Source organism: Populus trichocarpa, chromosome 1, assembly GCF_000002775.5.
Source record: "Populus trichocarpa isolate Nisqually-1 chromosome 1, P.trichocarpa_v4.1, whole genome shotgun sequence".
NCBI lineage: Eukaryota > Viridiplantae > Streptophyta > Magnoliopsida > Malpighiales > Salicaceae > Populus > Populus trichocarpa.
In genome coordinates, this window is record NC_037285.2 from 6587340 (window position 1) to 6605169 (window position 17830).

Here is a 17830-nt window from a genome sequence, read left to right on the forward strand (position 1 = left end):
AGGTTTCTGAGATCAGGGGGTGTCGTTACATTAATTCAAACTTTTCTGCTAGACAGTACATGATCAACAGAATTCGAATATGGTAAATTCATCTGCTTAAGAAAACGGCCATTTCTTGTTCATATTTCACCCTGTAATAAATAATAATCTGTACAACGTTTCTTTCTATACAGAGAATGTATTATTTGATAACTAAAATTTGATTTTTTTATTTATTTAGGCTGTTATGACTATCGACAACTTCAGGCAAGTAACGGATTTTTTCTGGTCTTCCATCATCAGCAATTCCCAGGTTATTGCCAAGTAAATTAAAGAGCAGATTAAACTTGATGTTTACCTTAAAAATTAAGAGAAAATGTCATGACTCATGATATTTGAATCCTCGTCAATTGGTCACTATATATACAACACCTAAAGTAGCCGATCATATGCAGCTATTTTAACTCAATCCTTTTCATGCACAAAATTAAATTATCTTCTTATTGCAAACATATTCCAGCTAATAAGCTGCATTCTTGGAAACTATCGTACTGAGTGTAGAATATACACTTAACCGATTGCCATGGATGTGACCATGGCTTATAAAAAAGCAGACTATCAGTTAGTTTGAGATTTACAAATTTGTAAAGATGAAAAAAAGAAGCTGGTTCTGGCTAGATTTTACAGAAGACTTTTATGTCCAATAATGATAAGACCGAGGTTGATGGTTTGAAAGGCACACATCAAATACATGATTCTTTTACAATCAAGTGGATTGAGAAGCAAGATCATTTCAAGCTTCTAACTTGGGACAAAAACTTGAGTTGGGACTTGCTATGGTGCCTGCAGAGGATGTTATAGTCAGAACCAGAAGAAAGTCTATCAGCCACAAAAGAGAAGCACTGGGAACTTACAAATATCTGCAAGACAAGGCTGTTTTACTACTGGATCCTCTTCAAATGGGGGTGGAACTTGGCCGTAAACCATTTCGCAACTCATATCTTCAAAATCTGCGAGCATAAAAATCCATTTATGATACAGAATTTGATGTTTGCTTCAAATTCACCAATGCTTCTATTGATATCGTGCATAAATCGCAGTTTGAAAGCATAAACAAAGACTTACTAGGTATCATAGTTAATGGAAGCCCGAATTCATTAGTGAAGAAGTCTTGAGTAGGAATCTTGCACATGTTCACACACATTCCTACACATCCACTATTCTCAAGGTACCTTGACGAAAAAGAATTTTTCAAATTTACAGTTAGCATTGGGAAATTTGTTCAACATGATGAACTTATCTACTGTGCCTAGTTTTGTTGCAGCAGGAGACAGAAAGAGGAAGGCTTTGATAATTCATGTTACCATAGTAAGATTTTGTTGAAGAGATTAGAATTTCTACCTGCATTTCTTTATATGTACTCCACTTTTTTGCTTCTCCCCATTTACCTCCACTTCCACAACCTATTCAATTAGAACATATAAAATGCAGAAAATGTAAGCGTCAATTGAAACTCTCAAGTAGCTTGCATTGTAACTGATAAAAAACAGAGTTTCCTTTGGGCAATTAGGCTCAGAAATAAATCTAAATAAGGAAATATATCCTTGATCCTTTGTGCTACACTTAAAAGTAGTACAATTTGGTGCAGAATCTCAAATTATTGACCAGTTAGCATAACTTTCAAGAGGGAAATTAGTATTGACACTTTCAGCTGTGAGAAAACACCTGATCAGAAGGCAGGGTTAGATTACCTCAGAAGGCCCAACCAACCACTGGAAGAAAGGAACAGTCAATGCAGCATTGAATTCTGCAGCCCATTTTGTAGGTGGAAACAATTTCTTGAACTGCAATAACAGAAGCTAGCTAGGTAAGCTTTCTGTGTTTGCAGGACAACAACTAGATAAGCTATGTTATGCTAAACAACCCCATACATCAACTTCAAAAAATTCTCATATTAATCACACACAAAAATTACTCAGAGGTTTCTTCACGATTTAATAAGTACTGTATTGCTGCTGCCTCTCAAACATTGGAATTTTAAAACATACTGAAAAACAAGAAACAATGAAGTAATAATAGTTTAGGGAGGAAGTCCACCTGCTCAGGAGCACCTGGAGGGAGCATAGACAAGAGAACCTCACGAACCACTTCTTGTTGCTGCTTGCGATTTCTTCCTTGCATCACTCTCTTTGAAACATCAACAAAACTCTCATAATCATAATCAAACCACCCCTTCTCTTTACTCGCAGAACCATTTTTTGCAGGAGCCGCAAACTTCTCCATCTTTCTAGCAAATAGAGTCATGAACGCTTTCTCAAAGAACCCATCCATGTATTTTGTTTTTTGTCCTAAAGGGGCCGGTTCTCCTGTTGGCTCTGCAATCCTACACTTGATGAAACTTCTTGGTCTACATTTATGTAATGAAAGATCTTGTGGAGGTCTAAACTGGACAACTTGGAGGCTGCTTAGAGCCACCATGAATTAATATGCTGTAATGTGCTTTAATTCTTGAACTTTCACAAATGTTTTTGAGTTCTGTTTCTTTTTTTGTTTATATTTATGTTGTGCTTTGGGAATTCGAGAAGGAAGAATGAGTGAAGGTAAGAGGGCGTGGTAACCGTGGTTGGCTGTTGTCCCTGCATTGTTTCCATAGAAAAATTTAAAGCCATACATTAGATTTCTGTAAGAGATTTATTATCTGCTTTATCTCTTATTCATTTGATCTATAGAATTACTAAAAGATTCCCATCCAACTTTAGAATTACTAAAAAGCCCATACAAAAATAACCCAAAATACCTTACTATTATAGCAATATACTAGATAGTTTGCCCGCGCTTCGCTACGGGTGGATCTAATTTTTTTGAAGCGTAAAAAAAACAATGATAAAGTGTTGTAAGTGTATTTTTTAAAAAAATTAATAGCTCCACATCATAGAAAGAGAACGGAAAAAATACCGATCGTCAATCCCAACGAATCCAAACGATGAAAGAAAAAATCAGGAGAAAAAATCATTGAAAAAAAAGTAAAAAAAAAAATACTAACAAACCTGGGTGATGAAATTGAAAAAAAAACAAGAGTATGGATTCAATGATGAAATCAAAAACAAATTAAAATTTGATAAAAGTGTCAAGAATAAAAATTTAAAACCAAAACATTGAGGGCCAAAACCTAAAATACCATCAAATATTGAAATGAAGTGCCAAATTGAAAATTCTTAAGTCCATAAATTCACAAAACAATCCAAAACAAAAATAAAAATCAAGTGAGTGAGGACCATATTTTAAAAAAAGGAAAATATTGAAAAAATCAAAATCAAAATACATGCTCAAAATGCTCGACCCGACAGGTTGACTCGTGACCTGGGGGATCCGGGGCATAGGTCGGCCTGGGTCTCTAGGTATCACGTGTTTTTTTTTTCAAAACGAATGGAAAATATCACATGAATTGGAAGAAAAAAGAAGTAAGAAAATGTTTGAGAATGAAACAAAAAAAAAATGAGCTAAAAAAGAGAAAAAAACCAAGTAAATCTCGGTGAACCTTCTAAACTCAGGTTAATCTTCTAAAGTCGCAAACTATTAAATTTCAAACCTAAGCTAAACTAATAAGCTCAATATAAAACAAATTCAATATTGAAAGGTGAGATAAATTAATTTAATTAAAAAAAATTATTGTTAAAAGAGTAAGATCTAACAAAGATCACTAAAAAAACCAAGGCAATATCAAATTAATTTAATGTTGAAGGATGATATAAATTAATTTAATCTAATTACAACAAAGACAAAAACAAAACCCGTGGTAACCCGTCTTACTCTAAAAAAATTCAAAAAAACCCATCGAAAGTGGGAAAAAATACCGGATGATAAAAAAAAAACTTGAGCTAAACCAGCTTAATTTTAATAACCTGTGACTCAAGATATGAGATAGGGATAACCTTACAAAAACAAAATCAGAACAAATCATGAAGCTCAAGGCTTAATAAATCAATGTTAAATGATGAAAATAAAAATAAAAATCAATTTTTAAAAAGGATTTTAAAAAAAGACCGAACTTAAAATTGATTAATAATCAAAACTGGTGGACCGAGTCATGATTATAAAAGACAAACACGAAAAAATAACGAAGCAAAATTCTCAATCATAAAAAAATTGAAAAAAAATCAAAAATAAAAACAATGAGCACTAAATCATGCATAAAAAAATAATTGATATAAAATAATCAGGGATTAAATTGAAAAACAAAATAAATGAAGAAAATGATTAAAAAAGAGCAATAAAAAAATGAGGACTAAAATTCAAAACAAAACAAAATTAAATTAAATTCTAAATGATGAAATAAAAAAAATAATGCAAAGGATACAAAAAAATAGCAATAAAAAGAATGAAGACCAAATTAGATATAAAGTTTTATGAAATAAAATGCAGAGGGATGAAATTGAAACAAAAAAATAATCAAAAAGTCTTAAAATCAAAACAAATAAAAATTAAAAAAATAAGGACCAATTTTAAAACAAATACAAATCGGAGGATACATTTGAATTTTTAAAGGATCGGCATGAAAACCAATACATATGAGAGAGAAAGAGAAGGGAAGGAGGAAAAATCTCCATCATTACTGAATCTCCACTAACCAAGCCAAACGCGCCATACCAACAGTTGCGCCGCCACTTGAAGTGTCGGATAACACGACGGTCAGTAGATTTTGGCTATTTTAATACGTCCACGCGCCACCTGTTTGGAGAGGGATGATGATGTATTGACGCATGTCAGCCTTTTATATTAATTTTTTAATTTTTAATAATAAGAATTACTTAAAAGCTCTCGACGACATCCTAATATGACAAAAAAACATGTAACAGAGATGAAAATGCCCTCCCTTGCTAGGCTTAAATTAGATTTTTAAAGTTAAAGGCTAAACATGTCATTTTACTGTAAAAAAAATATACAAAGATAAAAAAAAACCCCTCTCTACAACGCCAAAACTTTTGAGCTTTTAAGAGCATAATCATCCTTTAACTATACAAATAAAGTTGAAAAATACACAAACACTTATATTTTTAGCTTTCAAGGGTAATGGAATTTGCTAAACTTATGAAATTAACCTCGAAGAATTGACAAATGACATTTTAATTCCTTAAAAAAAACAACTCTATCTCCAAAACCAAGACAGTTATTCAGTGCATTGGAAGACAAAATAATCAATATACTACTTATCCATAATATTTCTCCTCACATATTATAGAAAAAAGCTAAGCGCTATTAGTTTTTTTTTTTTTGTAAAACACACACACGTATAGTTATGTAACCATATCTATAGATAGATAGGTAGCATACGTCCTCAATGAAGAAAAGGTTCATCATGTTGATTTATTCAAATTGTAGATAAAAATAGCCTATCAAAGGAAAGAGAAAGTAAGCAAAACAAAACCATCTACAAGTTGCTGAGTTGATAAAATAGACGAGTTTAAGAAATATACCTTCTATGTGGTTTTAAGTTTGATTCTCTCTGCTCATTAATATTAATAGTCACGAATAGCAGGATGTAAATTCTGCTTCGCAAGCATTGCTCGAGCATTGTTCGAGGTGCAAGAATCTAATTCGGTGCGTGGATGTGAGCCCAAGATACCGTATATGTATAAAGTAAGCAAAACAAGATGCGTTTATCTGGATAAAAACAGCATCCATGGTCTTAATTAGAGTGGATATATTTACGAGTTTGCTGTTAACGAAGATGAAGCCCAACTTTAGCTTATCAAAAAGACATTTTTAATGAAGATGTGTGGCCCATTTCTTGTGCAGATGGTCTCGCTCATTTTGGTGTTACTTTGGAGGAGGAGATTTGTTTTTGGTAGGGCTAGTGCTGAATACGTATGTGGGTCAGTAAGCCCAATATGCAATTACCTAAAGCAGGTCAGCTCAACATCTCATCTATTTAAGAAATCACCCTACAAAGCATTAACACAGAGACCCAGAAGCAAGATCCATCCAAAATTGAACTCGATCTCATTGCACCAAAGCAGGGAGAAACTAGCTAGCTAGCTAGCCTGTCTAGTGAATTTGTCCAGCCCAAATGCCCCTCTTTTTTTAATTGATCATCAATTGTCATTATGACATGAGAAGATTAATTATTCTAAAGAAAATCATGGTAAGGGTTCGCAACTGATGAAATTATGTTGAATATGCAACTGTTTGATCATATTAGTATTGAACAAATAAAGAAAAGCTAATGAGTTGTAGCTTAGCTCACATTAATGTTTATACAAAGAGATTTCAAGTTTTTTTTTTATTAAAATAAATAAAGGAAATCCCTCTTTTCTTTACCAGCTGGTCAATGTCTTGGCTGCTTGCACAAAATGCACAGAGGAGAGGTGTCACAAGAAGCACAGCATGGATACATAAATGAACAAAGTAGATACATCTCACGCGGTAATGGTTAAGAATTCAACACCGAATTGGCTCTTAACTCATTTCTCCTATTTCCTGCTTCGATAATAGTTTAGCAGAGAGCCCATATCCTGCTGTCGGGAGGCCAGGTAGACTGAACCCCAGACATGGCCTCTTTTAACACTCAACAGCTCATCTTTGCTTTCAGTTTTTTCAATGGGAGGAAATCAACGTTTACGTAATTAATACTGATAGCAGTTCATGAGAACTAAAGGGTTTCCAAAAAAAAAAAGGGGACAAACCAATAACAAGAAGCTTCGGGAATGCAAAATTATGACAGCATTGGAAGTTATGGGTCGCGAAGAATTCATCAGACCAAAATTTAGTTGGGGTTTTGACTTTTGATCTCTCACGCATTCAACTCTTTCTGGGCTCAATTTGAAGGTCAACGGGTGCTTCAATTTAAGAGCCATTTCTTTTACCTTTCCTTTTCTTTCCCTTTTTCAGTAATAACTGGTTCCATGTGTTGGTGGTAGTTTACAAAGAGAATATTGAAGTTAATTCATAGAGTAGTGCTGGTCGGCTACTCGGCTTTGTTTTCTTAGATCATTCACCCATTTGTCAGAATTAATTTTTATTAATGTAAGAAAAGTTCAGAAGTTATTAATGTGTGTTTTTTTAGCTGAAAACAAAGTCTATTAATGGAATCAAAATCTAATTCAAATCGGACTAGATTCCATTTTTATTAATGTAAAAAATAATGTCTAAGTCATTGCTAACACGTTTTTAGGTTGGAAAAAAAATTCTAATTATGAACTTAAAATCTAATATATATATATATATATATATATATAATTTTTTAATATTAAAATGACTATATATTGAATTGACTTGAATCAACCCGTGTTAACCTATCATATCTACGACAAGGTTTGATGTAAGGAAATTTAACAGTTGGATGTGTATTTTGTTAGTTCAATAAGGTTTTATTTAATGCACTGAAAGATGTAGACAATTTGTCTAAAAGGATGGATGATGAAGAGAAACAATATTTCATAGAATGGACATATAATTATATCCAGCTTAGTTTGTCTGATTAGGTTCTAAAAAAAATTGCTGAGAAAACTACAATTGTTGGATTGATCTCAGGTATCAATTGTATACTCTCCATAGAAAAGAAAACATGCTTATTAAAGACCATTATAATGAATTCAATAGAATAATTTTAGATTTATAAAATATTAATGTTAAGGTTGAAGATGAGAATCAAGTTTTGATTCTACTTTGTTCATGGCCTTGATCATTTTATTGATACTTTACTATATGGATAGAAAAATACCAGTCCAGAAGATGTCAAAGCTTTCCTCTAGGAAGTTGAAAAAACGAGTGTTAAAGAGTCATAATGATAACCATATAGAGGGCTTAACTGTAAGGGGTAGAACAAATAATAAGAGTTCTGGTTGTGAAGGCATAACTAGATCAAAATCAAAGTCTAAAAATATAAAATGCTTTAAATGTCATGAAGTATGCCATTTTAGAAATAATTATTCTAAGTGAAAAGATTAGGTTAAGAAGGAGGAAATCTATGATGCTGCAAATGTTTCTAGTGAAGAGGAAATTGTTGATGACATTGAATGAAAGTGTTCTAATTATGCCTATTAGTAGCTCAGGTGATGAATGGATTCTAGTTTTGACTTACACATTTCATAATTATCATAATAAAATTGGTTTTACACTTATGAAGATATCAATGATATTGTTTTATTAAGAGACAACAAATAATTTTATGTTATTGACATAGATATAATTTGTAATAGGATATATGATGGCATTGTTAGGATATTAGAGATTCAACATATTTCATAGATGAAGAATAATTTAATTTTTTTAGTTTTCTTGATTTCTAAGATTATAGTTATTCCGCTAAATATTTAGTTTTGAAAGTTTATAAAGATATTTTTATTATGAATTTCTCTAGTAAATTTTATATGACACTCTGTAATATTTTAGTTTTTTTATAATTATTTTCTTTGTAGAGTAGGTCTAAATTATCAAATTAAATGTGTTCTTGTGTGATTGATTGTAATTATCTTTATATCATTCTATTTACCAAATGAGTCATTTGAGATTCTATAGCTCCTAGATCTCGACCTCAACATTCCAAAATATCAAAAAAACAAATGAGAAAAAGTAACAACTTAACTAGTGATTCCATTCCGACCTAGCTTGATGACTCCTCGGCGATGCTACTAGTCCTTTCTTTTTACAGTGATGATAATTTAGTCATTCGAAGCTCTGTCCGCTCTTGATCCCGATGATAAATCAGACTTGTGCGTTCCCAAAGTTATTTTTCACGTTATGAGTATCTTGGAGTCATATTGTATATTAATAAAGACTAACTAAGTTTGCTGCTCAAAAGATTAGATATATTGCCGGTATTGTGGATTACTTTTTCAAATAGTAAGTTATAATCTTTTCGGATTTGTGCTTTACACAGTATAATGAAATTAATAATTTCTTTTTTATTTAGGGTAAGTTATAGTAATGTTTTTTTTTTTTGAGGGTCGAGTATGGGGCTCATTTCAATACACACATACACTAGACTTTTCAAAACTAATATAATCGGGGATAGTGTGTTTTTGAGCTAAGAAGTTCAAAATGGTAGCAATTAAAATTATTTTTTCATCGTCAGCTCAAATTCCGATCATTTGGGCTTGGAGATTAATTAAGGAAAAAAATTGCTATGATCTAACCCTTTAAAGACTCTCATCTCACGATGACTTGGAGTGAATACAAGGGAATCGTTCTAATAAATCTAGCTATATAATTAGTCATACCAATTACTTTACGACGTAGTTAATTAATGGCCACACCATAAAATTAATTAACAAAATATTATATTACAAGAAACTCTAAACGTAGTGGGCCAAAACACTGTTCACTCTTATACTTTTCACTGTAGATTTATTGTGGTAATTTTTTTTATTTTATTCTTCAAATTTTTTTTTTTTTTTGTCAATTGTATTCTTTTAGGGCCAAATTGAAGACTAATTGCTTTAAATTTCTTAAACAAGGGCAAGATTGAAAAAAAGAAGAATAAAGTGAAAAAAGTGGAGGAAATGGGTGCAGCTTCAAAAATAGCAAGAAAAGTTCAGTTTAGTCTTTCTACTTTTCAAATTATAAATTATTCGATTCCTCAAATTTTCAAAAATATAATTGTAGTCCGAAACTTCATTTTTTTTTAATCTTATGGTCCTTGATTTGAAAGACAAAAGAGAAAGTAGTTAGATTATGGTAAAAAAGAGAGAGTTTCGGTTGATATCGATTTCAACCATGAAAAAGTTTGATTTTGGTGTGAACTAATTTCTTTCAACAAGAGAAATTTTACCTGAATGTTTTTTTTATCCATCTCCTTGTCTAAAATGGTAGGCTTGAGCTTATGGAGTTTTATGGTTTCGAGTTGATTTTAGATTTTTAAGAGAAGTTTTTGGTTCTTTGAGGCTATATACAAATTTATCAAGATGCGATGAATGTTTTATGAGTGTTTTGGATTAGAAATGGGTTTCTAGGTCAAAAGAACATCAACCCTAATTTTTCAGCTACCATTTTGGTTGGAATATAGGGATAAGCAGACGACGTTTCATCAGCTTAATTTTTTTTTCAAAAAATAATAGTGGATGACATGTTTTCCGCCCTTTAATAAACGAAAACATAATTAAAATCAGCTCAAGCGCGCAGATCTAGGCTTTTTTTAAGCCTAGGCTAGGTTTGTGCGCCTAGGCTTTTTTTGCCTTTTTATTTTCCTTCTTGCAAGTTCATCCTTTATTAGCCTTTTTTTTTTCAATTTTATTCAATTGCCTTCCTATGCATATTTTTTTTTGTTTATTATCATTTTATTAAATAAAACATTGGAATGTTATTAAATACAATCGAGTTTATGGTTTGTGCTTCGAGATAAAATGTCTACAATCATATCTATCTCTTAACTTTTCAATTTAATTTCAGTTAAATATTAGTTATATTTTACTTTGTTCTCATGTAAAATTATAACGTTTTTTTTTTAATATGTGCAACATTATATAATAGTTTTCTTTGACTTTATTTAATAGCTTTAATGTGTATGTTTCTATTATTGTTTAATTAAATAAAAAAATATTCTAAAAAACAAAGTTATTAAATACAATTATGTACATGACCCATGTTATGAGATAAAAAATTTTAATCTACATTTATCTCTCTATTTCTCAGCTTAGTTTTTAGTTATCTTAATGATTTTTTTAAATATTTTACTAACATGAATAATCATTTGATTAAATAAAAAAATTATTTTAGTAAATAAAGTTATTAAACATAACTGGTACAAGACTCGTGTTATAAAATTAAATATATTGATTTATATCTATCTTTTAATTCTTCCATATTAGTTTTTATTTATCATTAATGATATTTTTTTATGTTTATTGACACAAATTATTGCTGATCTATTTAATTACAAGCATATATAAGTTTTTTAATTTATAATTAAGAATTTTTCGTATGTTAAAGAATATATTAAAAAAACTCACATATTTAATTTTAAAAAAAAATTATCTAGCCCTTGACAAATCACATATCAAATAACCAGTTGAATGCTATTGCCTGTTGCCATCGTATTACATACGGCATCATTCGCTCTGAATTGACGAGTATAAGAGAGAAAAAGAGAGGAGAAATTGAGTTGATGTTAATTGTGAAGTTAGCTGTAGATCTAGTTGTCTTATTATCAATTTCTTAGTTCCTGTTTCCACGAATTAGGTTTTTTTTTTTACTTATAAATTGTAAAGTGTTTAACCATGTGTTTTTAAAAAGAAGTGTTTGGATGGTAAGAAAAAGAAGAAAAAGAGGTGTTTGGTAAATAATATATTATAAAGAAGTATGCATATTATTTTCTTTTTTTTTTAAAAAAAAAAGGGGGCAAAAATTGATTACAAGCGAAGCATATGTGCCCTTTTCGTTGATAATCATATAAAAAATATATGCGTGTAATTAAGATATTGAACTGACTGAATTTAACAATCGATTAATAATTTAGTGATTTCCTCCGATGATAAACATATGATTGCGCACTTAATTAAGGACCCGAATTAATCGTATAAATAAATATCACAATACGACGGGGCGAGGGGCCGTACCAACGACGAGCATCATTCAATCAAACACGTCGCGTCTGGAGGTTGATAAATGTGGTTGGTCATTATTAAGTACACTCGCCGCACGTTGATTTGTTAATTTTGTTGCCAATATTTGGTTGCCTATCATTTATTTCCTTCGTTTTCATATAGCCAGCCACATCTGATATTGCGGTTCAGATAGAGATTGTTTTAATGTTTTTTTGAACTTTAATAAATTTTTTCAATTATTATGTATTTGATATAAAAATAATAATACTAATAATAATTTTTTCATGAATGAAAATTCAACCCCATCCTTTTGTTCTTAAAATTTTTAAATAGATTTTAAACATTATTTTATCATATTTATGATATTTTAGCTCTTAGTGACACATAAAATATGAACATACTATTTTAATATTTTTAAAATTTATTTAACAATTATAAATTATTTGTTTTTTTTTTATAGAAACAATTATTCATGTTAAATACCTTGCATTGCTAAGATCAATAAGATATATATACATTAATAAAAAAATTATCTCTATTGAAAAGTAAAAATTCAAAACAACTATATTTTCAAGTTTAATAACAACGTCAAAGAGCATGCGTCCAAACTAGTGTTGCTTTAAAAAACTTGGGGTGCAACCAACTCTTTCAGTGTTCATATGAAAAGTGAAGGAGGTGGCCTCGTTTTTCTTTTTCTTTTTGAATTCCCCCACTCTTTTCTTTTCTTTCATTTTTATATTTATTTTCTTAATTTTATACTTTAATATTTGCTTGATTTTATATTTATCTTCATAAATTATTTTGGTTTGTTTTCAATGAGATTATCACAGTTTTAAATAAACATTTTAATATTTGGTTTGTACTTGGATTTTATGAGCATCTATTTTTGTTATTATATAATTAAGTAAAAATTAGTTTTGAGAAAACAAAGTTCTTAAACCTAGTAGAGTCAATCATCTAGATCGTGGATTTGGAGGGTTAAGCCACGAAACCCGATTCGATCCAATAAATTACCGTCTCAATATATATATAAAAAATATCATCTTGATTTTTTTTAAGTCAAACTAGGTTTTTTACCAGTCATCTAAATTATCTTTAGATCCGTTAAATTAAATAGGTCACGTCGAAGCAACTCTTATACGGTTTAATTTTAAATTTCTAGCTAAGCAAGGAGTCAAGTTAGGAGGTTTCAGGATTCAGCTGAGTTTAATAACAATATCAAATAGTTCACCATGACATGAATTTTTTTTACATTCATTTTTTATTTATATATGAGCCTTGGTGCAGTGTAGTCCTGTAAACTAGTGATGACCAAATTAATTTTACAATCAAAATCCAACTTCAACCCCATGTAGTTAGTTCAAAATTTCACATCTTTGCAAATCAAACTCATGGTCTCTCCTCCGTGCACGGAGGTGAAATTAAATTATTATGTTGTCCATGTTGAAAACAATAAACACTAAGTATTTAACATCCCAAGATCTTATTCATTATAGATATTTAACACATATAGAAACACAAACATCCTAAATTCTAAAAACATGACTCTTATATTTATAGAAAGATTATAAGATATAAAGGTAAGTTCAAACTATAATATTTCAATAAGAATCCTTTTCCTATCTCAAAAGTAAAATACTAAGTTAGTTTGTGTGTTAACTTGTATTGTATTGATGATCACCATATATAATTTACAAGCACAAAGTACTATTGCTAGCTAGCTAGAATATCACCTGACCATCAAACAAAAAGTACTTTATTAGAACTAGGATTCTGTCATCTACCCGTTTTAATTCATCCTCCAAGCCATCTATAGATCAAGCAAGGGATTTTATCATTTATAAGGCACCTCAGGAGTTAGGACGGTGGCGAGGATCATAATAGTTTCTACTACCTATGAGGATGGAGTCATGTGGGCAAGACAGCCTGCAATAACTACAAGAGGTTCGGAGGGAGCTGTTCAATTTTGAAAAATAATCCTTACATTAATGCGCTAGGCGCATATTTCTGATCAAGAGTACTAACAAATGATGGGTTGTAACTTGGTAGATGAGAAAAAAACTATAGTAGTATTTCTCAAGTGCAAGAAAGAGATCTTTTCTTCTCTACAAAAAATTATTTTCCTTTCCATAAAATTTTTTTAATTAGAGAGAGGTCCGGGTGTGTTTAATTAATGGTGTTATTTATTCATATTCATTCGAAGAGGCAAAGAAAAGAAACTTAAATGTAGTCTTATTATTTGCTAAGAAGAATTGTTTCTTCTCCTGCAGGGGAGGTTCAACTACCACCTAACTTTTTTCCTTGGCCAACAAACGATGTTTAATGAAACAATCAATTCCATTATCTGCTATCTGTAGTAGTAGTGTGTTCCCTCTCTCCCCCCCCCCCCCCCCCCCCCCCCCCCTTTTCTCTCCCCAATACGTCTTAAGAAGGTAGAAAAGAAAAGCCCTCACGCTTTCATCAAGCGAGGCACATTTTGGAAGTGGTCAACAAGTTAGGGAAACGTTGTTTCCACAACATTTCCGAGAACTTTAAATCAAGAAATCAAGACTAAGAAGAGAGGCATGCGTGCTTAATTTCATTGACATTTTGGATCTATTAGGAACAAATGATTTCCTTAAAACTTCCCCCTCATAGCTAGCTTCATCTCATCATTCTTTCTTCTACATGTCTTTGTATTTGTGTCTCTGGGGTCTAATCAACTATTTGAAGTGGGTAGTAGTGATGCCTCTTGGTGAAATGGCTGTAATGGGAAAAACCATGATGGTTTTAACATTAACAGGCAGGGTTTTACATGATGCTGTGAGCTTCATTGTCTTCTCTTTTCTAGACATCCTTGATCTCGTTCTATGCTTTGCATTCAAAGCTGCGGATTTCATCATTGAAGCTGAATGGAAACCTTGTTATTGTGCCTCAGCTAAGGAAGCCATAACTAGTAGTGGCAAGATCTTGGTCTCTGAACAAGGTGAGTCCAAAATTGTTTGCCTTACTTCTACCAAGTTAAGGTTAGAAGAGATCTCCGACACTCTTTACACTCGTACTTCATTAGTGTCTGAGATTTCAAAATCAACGGTTAATGAGCTCAAGCGAATCAAGGTGGAGGGTAAGTCCAGTACTGTCACTGTACAGACATCCGAGAAGATCAAGAAAGGAACTATGAGATCCACATTAACTGTCAGCTCTACCATTGTTGAAATGCTTCAAGGGAAGATTGGAGGCCAGCACTTACATCCCATTTCAAGATGGTCTGATTGTGATTGCAAATTTTGCACTTCATGGACCTCTTCTAGCAAAGAAACCCTCTTCGTTAGGGCTGAAGGACCTAAAGGTAATAAATTAAAAAATAATAATTATCTTGATTAGTAGCATATAGTATATACTAGTTATTCATTTAGTGTAATTAATTCTAATGTGTAATAATCAGTTTAAGTCCTTGAAACTAGCTAATATATATTGGGTTTGTAATATGTGATCAGATAAGGGAAAAGGAGATGTCCTCTTCATTCATGGATTCATTTCATCTTCAGCATTTTGGACAGAGACATTATTTCCAAACTTCTCACATGCAACTAAATCAACCTACCGATTATTTGCCATCGATCTATTAGGGTTTGGGAGGAGCCCTAAGCCAGCTGACTCCCTTTACACATTAAGAGAGCATTTGGACATGATTGAACAATCCGTTCTTGAACCATACGAAGTCAAATCCTTCCACATTGTTGCTCATTCTTTAGGCTGTATTTTGGCCCTAGCACTTGCCGTGAAACACCCTGGCTCGGTCAAGTCCTTGACTCTCCTTGCACCAGTAAGTTCATATTTTTTTTCCAATGTTTTTTTTTGCTGTTCTTTTTCAACGTTTCAATTATCCAAGAAAATTAATCACAGAATCGTTCAAAGTTTTGAATGCATTGATTACCGATTAGTTTATGTGATAATGGCAGCCATATTACAAAGTACCAAAAGGTGTCCGAGCAACACAGCATGTGATGAGACAAGTAGCTCCAAGGCGTGTTTGGCCACTGATCACATTTGGTGCATCGATAGCGTGCTGGTATGAGCACATCAGCAGGGCAATTTGCCTTGTCATATGCAAAAATCATCGGTTGTGGGAGTTCCTTACCAAACTAGTCACAAGAAACAGGTAAATTCTCATCAAACCTCTACCGCCTTAAAACCTGTCCAAAGAATTCAAGTGCCGTGATAAAATTCAAACATCGAGACTTCTCCTTCTGTTCATAATAAACGCATTTTCATGCTTTCGTGCTCAATTTCATAACTAACCACCAAACTTATTATTAATTTGGTCTTAATTTCCCTTTTCTTTTTTCTTTTGCTTATTTGAAATAAGTATTTGGCTTTTTATTCTGAGCTCTTTAAATCTAATTTCTCTTAAGGATCAAGGGCTCTAAGTAATTTAGGATCGACTCTTAATAAGCTCTTGAGATTTTAGAATAGCAAGAAATGAGTGAGACCTGGCATTTCACTAGCCTGCCAGTCAATTCCCAGACACACAACGACAATGACGCCCCAACCACATTCACATACCTTCTATTACGGGGTCTTTTTTTGGGATAATGGCACCACCAATATTGTTAGATTTTGAGCATTTTAAGCCTTTAAATCACTATACTATAACGTCCACGGTACTGTTAGCTAGTTAGTACCACGTACTTCACAGATTGCCTCCACCCAAGTTCCGGAGCCCTGCTAAGGGCCGGGGCCACGGTGCACCGCCACACAATTGACAATTGTCATATCCGAATTAAAAAAAAAATTGCTTGCCTATAGTGTAATTTTTGAGATCCATGACCGATCACCGTATAGGTGTCCACCGTATTAATTTTTCCGGCCCTCAACTGCCCAGCTAGAAGATCTTTGACTGTTTTATGGCATTGGCGGTCGTTCCAAGGAGGGTATGGTGCTGATGACTGATTTGGTACACCTACAATAGTTCAAACGGTGAAAATTGCAAATCTTGGTTTGACAAATGTCCATCCCTCCTTTTAAAATCTGGTGATATGAGATTTTGAAGCTACAAAAGTTAAAATATGCTAATTTGTTCCAAATAATGCATTATGGTAATAAAATTGGTAACTTCTAGATCTTTTAGCTTTCTAAATTTATTAATTTGGGGTGGGAACTTAGGGAGGATGTGAAAATTATTTTTGCTTGACGTAGATTTTAAGCAGCAAATTAATAAAGATTCGGAAAAATATCCTTCTTGACGAAATAGATATGGAAAAGTAGTATTAGCCATTAATGAAATACACTATGATAGGTGAATCGTGTAGTAAGTTACCCTAAAAACACTGGTCAAATGTCCATAAGACTAAGTCAGAAATGATGGGGACAGGTACTGCGCTTGCTTGATGTGTGTGAATATATATTTTCTCTTCTACCTCTGCTTGAATTTATTCCATGCATTATGAAAGAGACATCTCTCTGCTCTCCTATTGACATAAATGCAAAACTTTGAGAAAAAAAAATGTACAGGATCAAGACATTCTTAATTGAAGGGTTCTGTTGCCACACCCACAATGCTGCATGGCACACCCTACACAACATCATTTGTGGCACCGGCAGCAAGCTCGAAGGGTACTTGGATTCAGTCCGTGACCACCTCAAGTGTGATGTCAATATCTTCCACGGAAAAAAAGATGAGGTTATCCCAGTTGAATGTAGCTACAATGTTCAGCATAAAGTCCCTCGTGCTCGAGTTAAGGTCATTGATGATGAAGATCATATTACGATTGTTGTTAATAGACAAAAGGCGTTTGCTAGGGAACTTGAAGAGATTTGGAAGAGATCAAGTGGTTAATTAAGACCCTCTTCTTGCTCAAGCTCAATCAAAGTCGGTTGCCGCATGCATAAATATTTCCTGTCAAAATTGGGTATAATTAAGTAACCTAAGCTTGGCGTTTTCTTTTGTTTTCTTTACTGCTACTTCAAGTTTGAAGTCTCAACTAGGCCATGTGAAATGCTTAATCACTATATAGGCCTGTGGATTTGATAAGATAAGCAAAATGCTCTAAATTAAATATCTATCTGCAACATTTTTTTAAGTTTCTTGGCGCAGTTTACATTTTTTTTTTCTTGGTTTTTCCTTTCATATATAGTCTTCGATGAATTGTATGGTCAATCCATAACAGTGAAAAGATGTTAATTTAAGCAATAAATTCGAGTCACACATTCATGTAATTCATCCTACTGCAAATCCAAAAGTTATTTATTCTCTATGCCATTAATTTATTTTAGTTAATTAATATCTCTAAGGTTATTAATGTCTGAATACTTCTGTCGAAACGAAATGC

At 32.3% G+C, this 17830-nt stretch overlaps 2 protein-coding genes across 2 annotated transcripts; one reads left to right on the forward strand and one right to left on the reverse strand.

Annotated features, from left to right (window-relative positions):
* Nucleotides 1-493: 493 nt before the first annotated feature.
* LOC7467036 (beta-carotene isomerase D27, chloroplastic) lies at nucleotides 494-2618 on the reverse strand. Its single transcript, XM_002299388.4, has 6 exons — nucleotides 2077-2618; nucleotides 1731-1823; nucleotides 1381-1442; nucleotides 1105-1211; nucleotides 894-989; nucleotides 494-822 (listed from the first exon to the last, which is right to left on the reverse strand). Exons 1-6 carry the CDS (start codon nucleotides 2455-2457, stop codon nucleotides 773-775), a joined length of 789 nt encoding a protein of 262 aa, XP_002299424.2. The 5' UTR covers nucleotides 2458-2618; the 3' UTR covers nucleotides 494-772.
* An 11294-nt stretch (nucleotides 2619-13912) lies between these two features.
* On the forward strand, nucleotides 13913-17581 carry LOC7467037 (probable lysophospholipase BODYGUARD 3). The gene is made up of 4 exons (XM_002297910.4): nucleotides 13913-14847; nucleotides 14996-15324; nucleotides 15461-15660; nucleotides 17013-17581. The coding sequence occupies exons 1-4, from the start codon at nucleotides 14187-14189 to the stop codon at nucleotides 17335-17337; spliced, it is 1515 nt and encodes a 504-aa protein (XP_002297946.2). The 5' UTR covers nucleotides 13913-14186; the 3' UTR covers nucleotides 17338-17581.
* The last annotated feature ends 249 nt before the right edge of the window (nucleotides 17582-17830 follow it).

Coding starts and splice junctions, on each gene's coding strand:
- LOC7467036 (XM_002299388.4), bottom strand. CDS start 2,457: ATGGTGGCTCTAAGCAGCCTCCAAGTTGTCCAGTTTAGACCTCCACAA. Junction 1,443..1,730: donor GGTTGGTTGGGCCTTCTGAG/GTAATCTAACCC, acceptor CTAATTGAATAG/GTTGTGGAAGTGGAGGTAAA. Junction 823..893: donor GCCTTGTCTTGCAGATATTT/GTAAGTTCCCAG, acceptor CATCCTCTGCAG/GCACCATAGCAAGTCCCAAC.
- LOC7467037 (XM_002297910.4), top strand. CDS start 14,187: ATGTCTTTGTATTTGTGTCTCTGGGGTCTAATCAACTATTTGAAGTGG. Junction 14,848..14,995: donor TAGGGCTGAAGGACCTAAAG/GTAATAAATTAA, acceptor ATATGTGATCAG/ATAAGGGAAAAGGAGATGTC. Junction 15,661..17,012: donor AAACTAGTCACAAGAAACAG/GTAAATTCTCAT, acceptor AAAAATGTACAG/GATCAAGACATTCTTAATTG.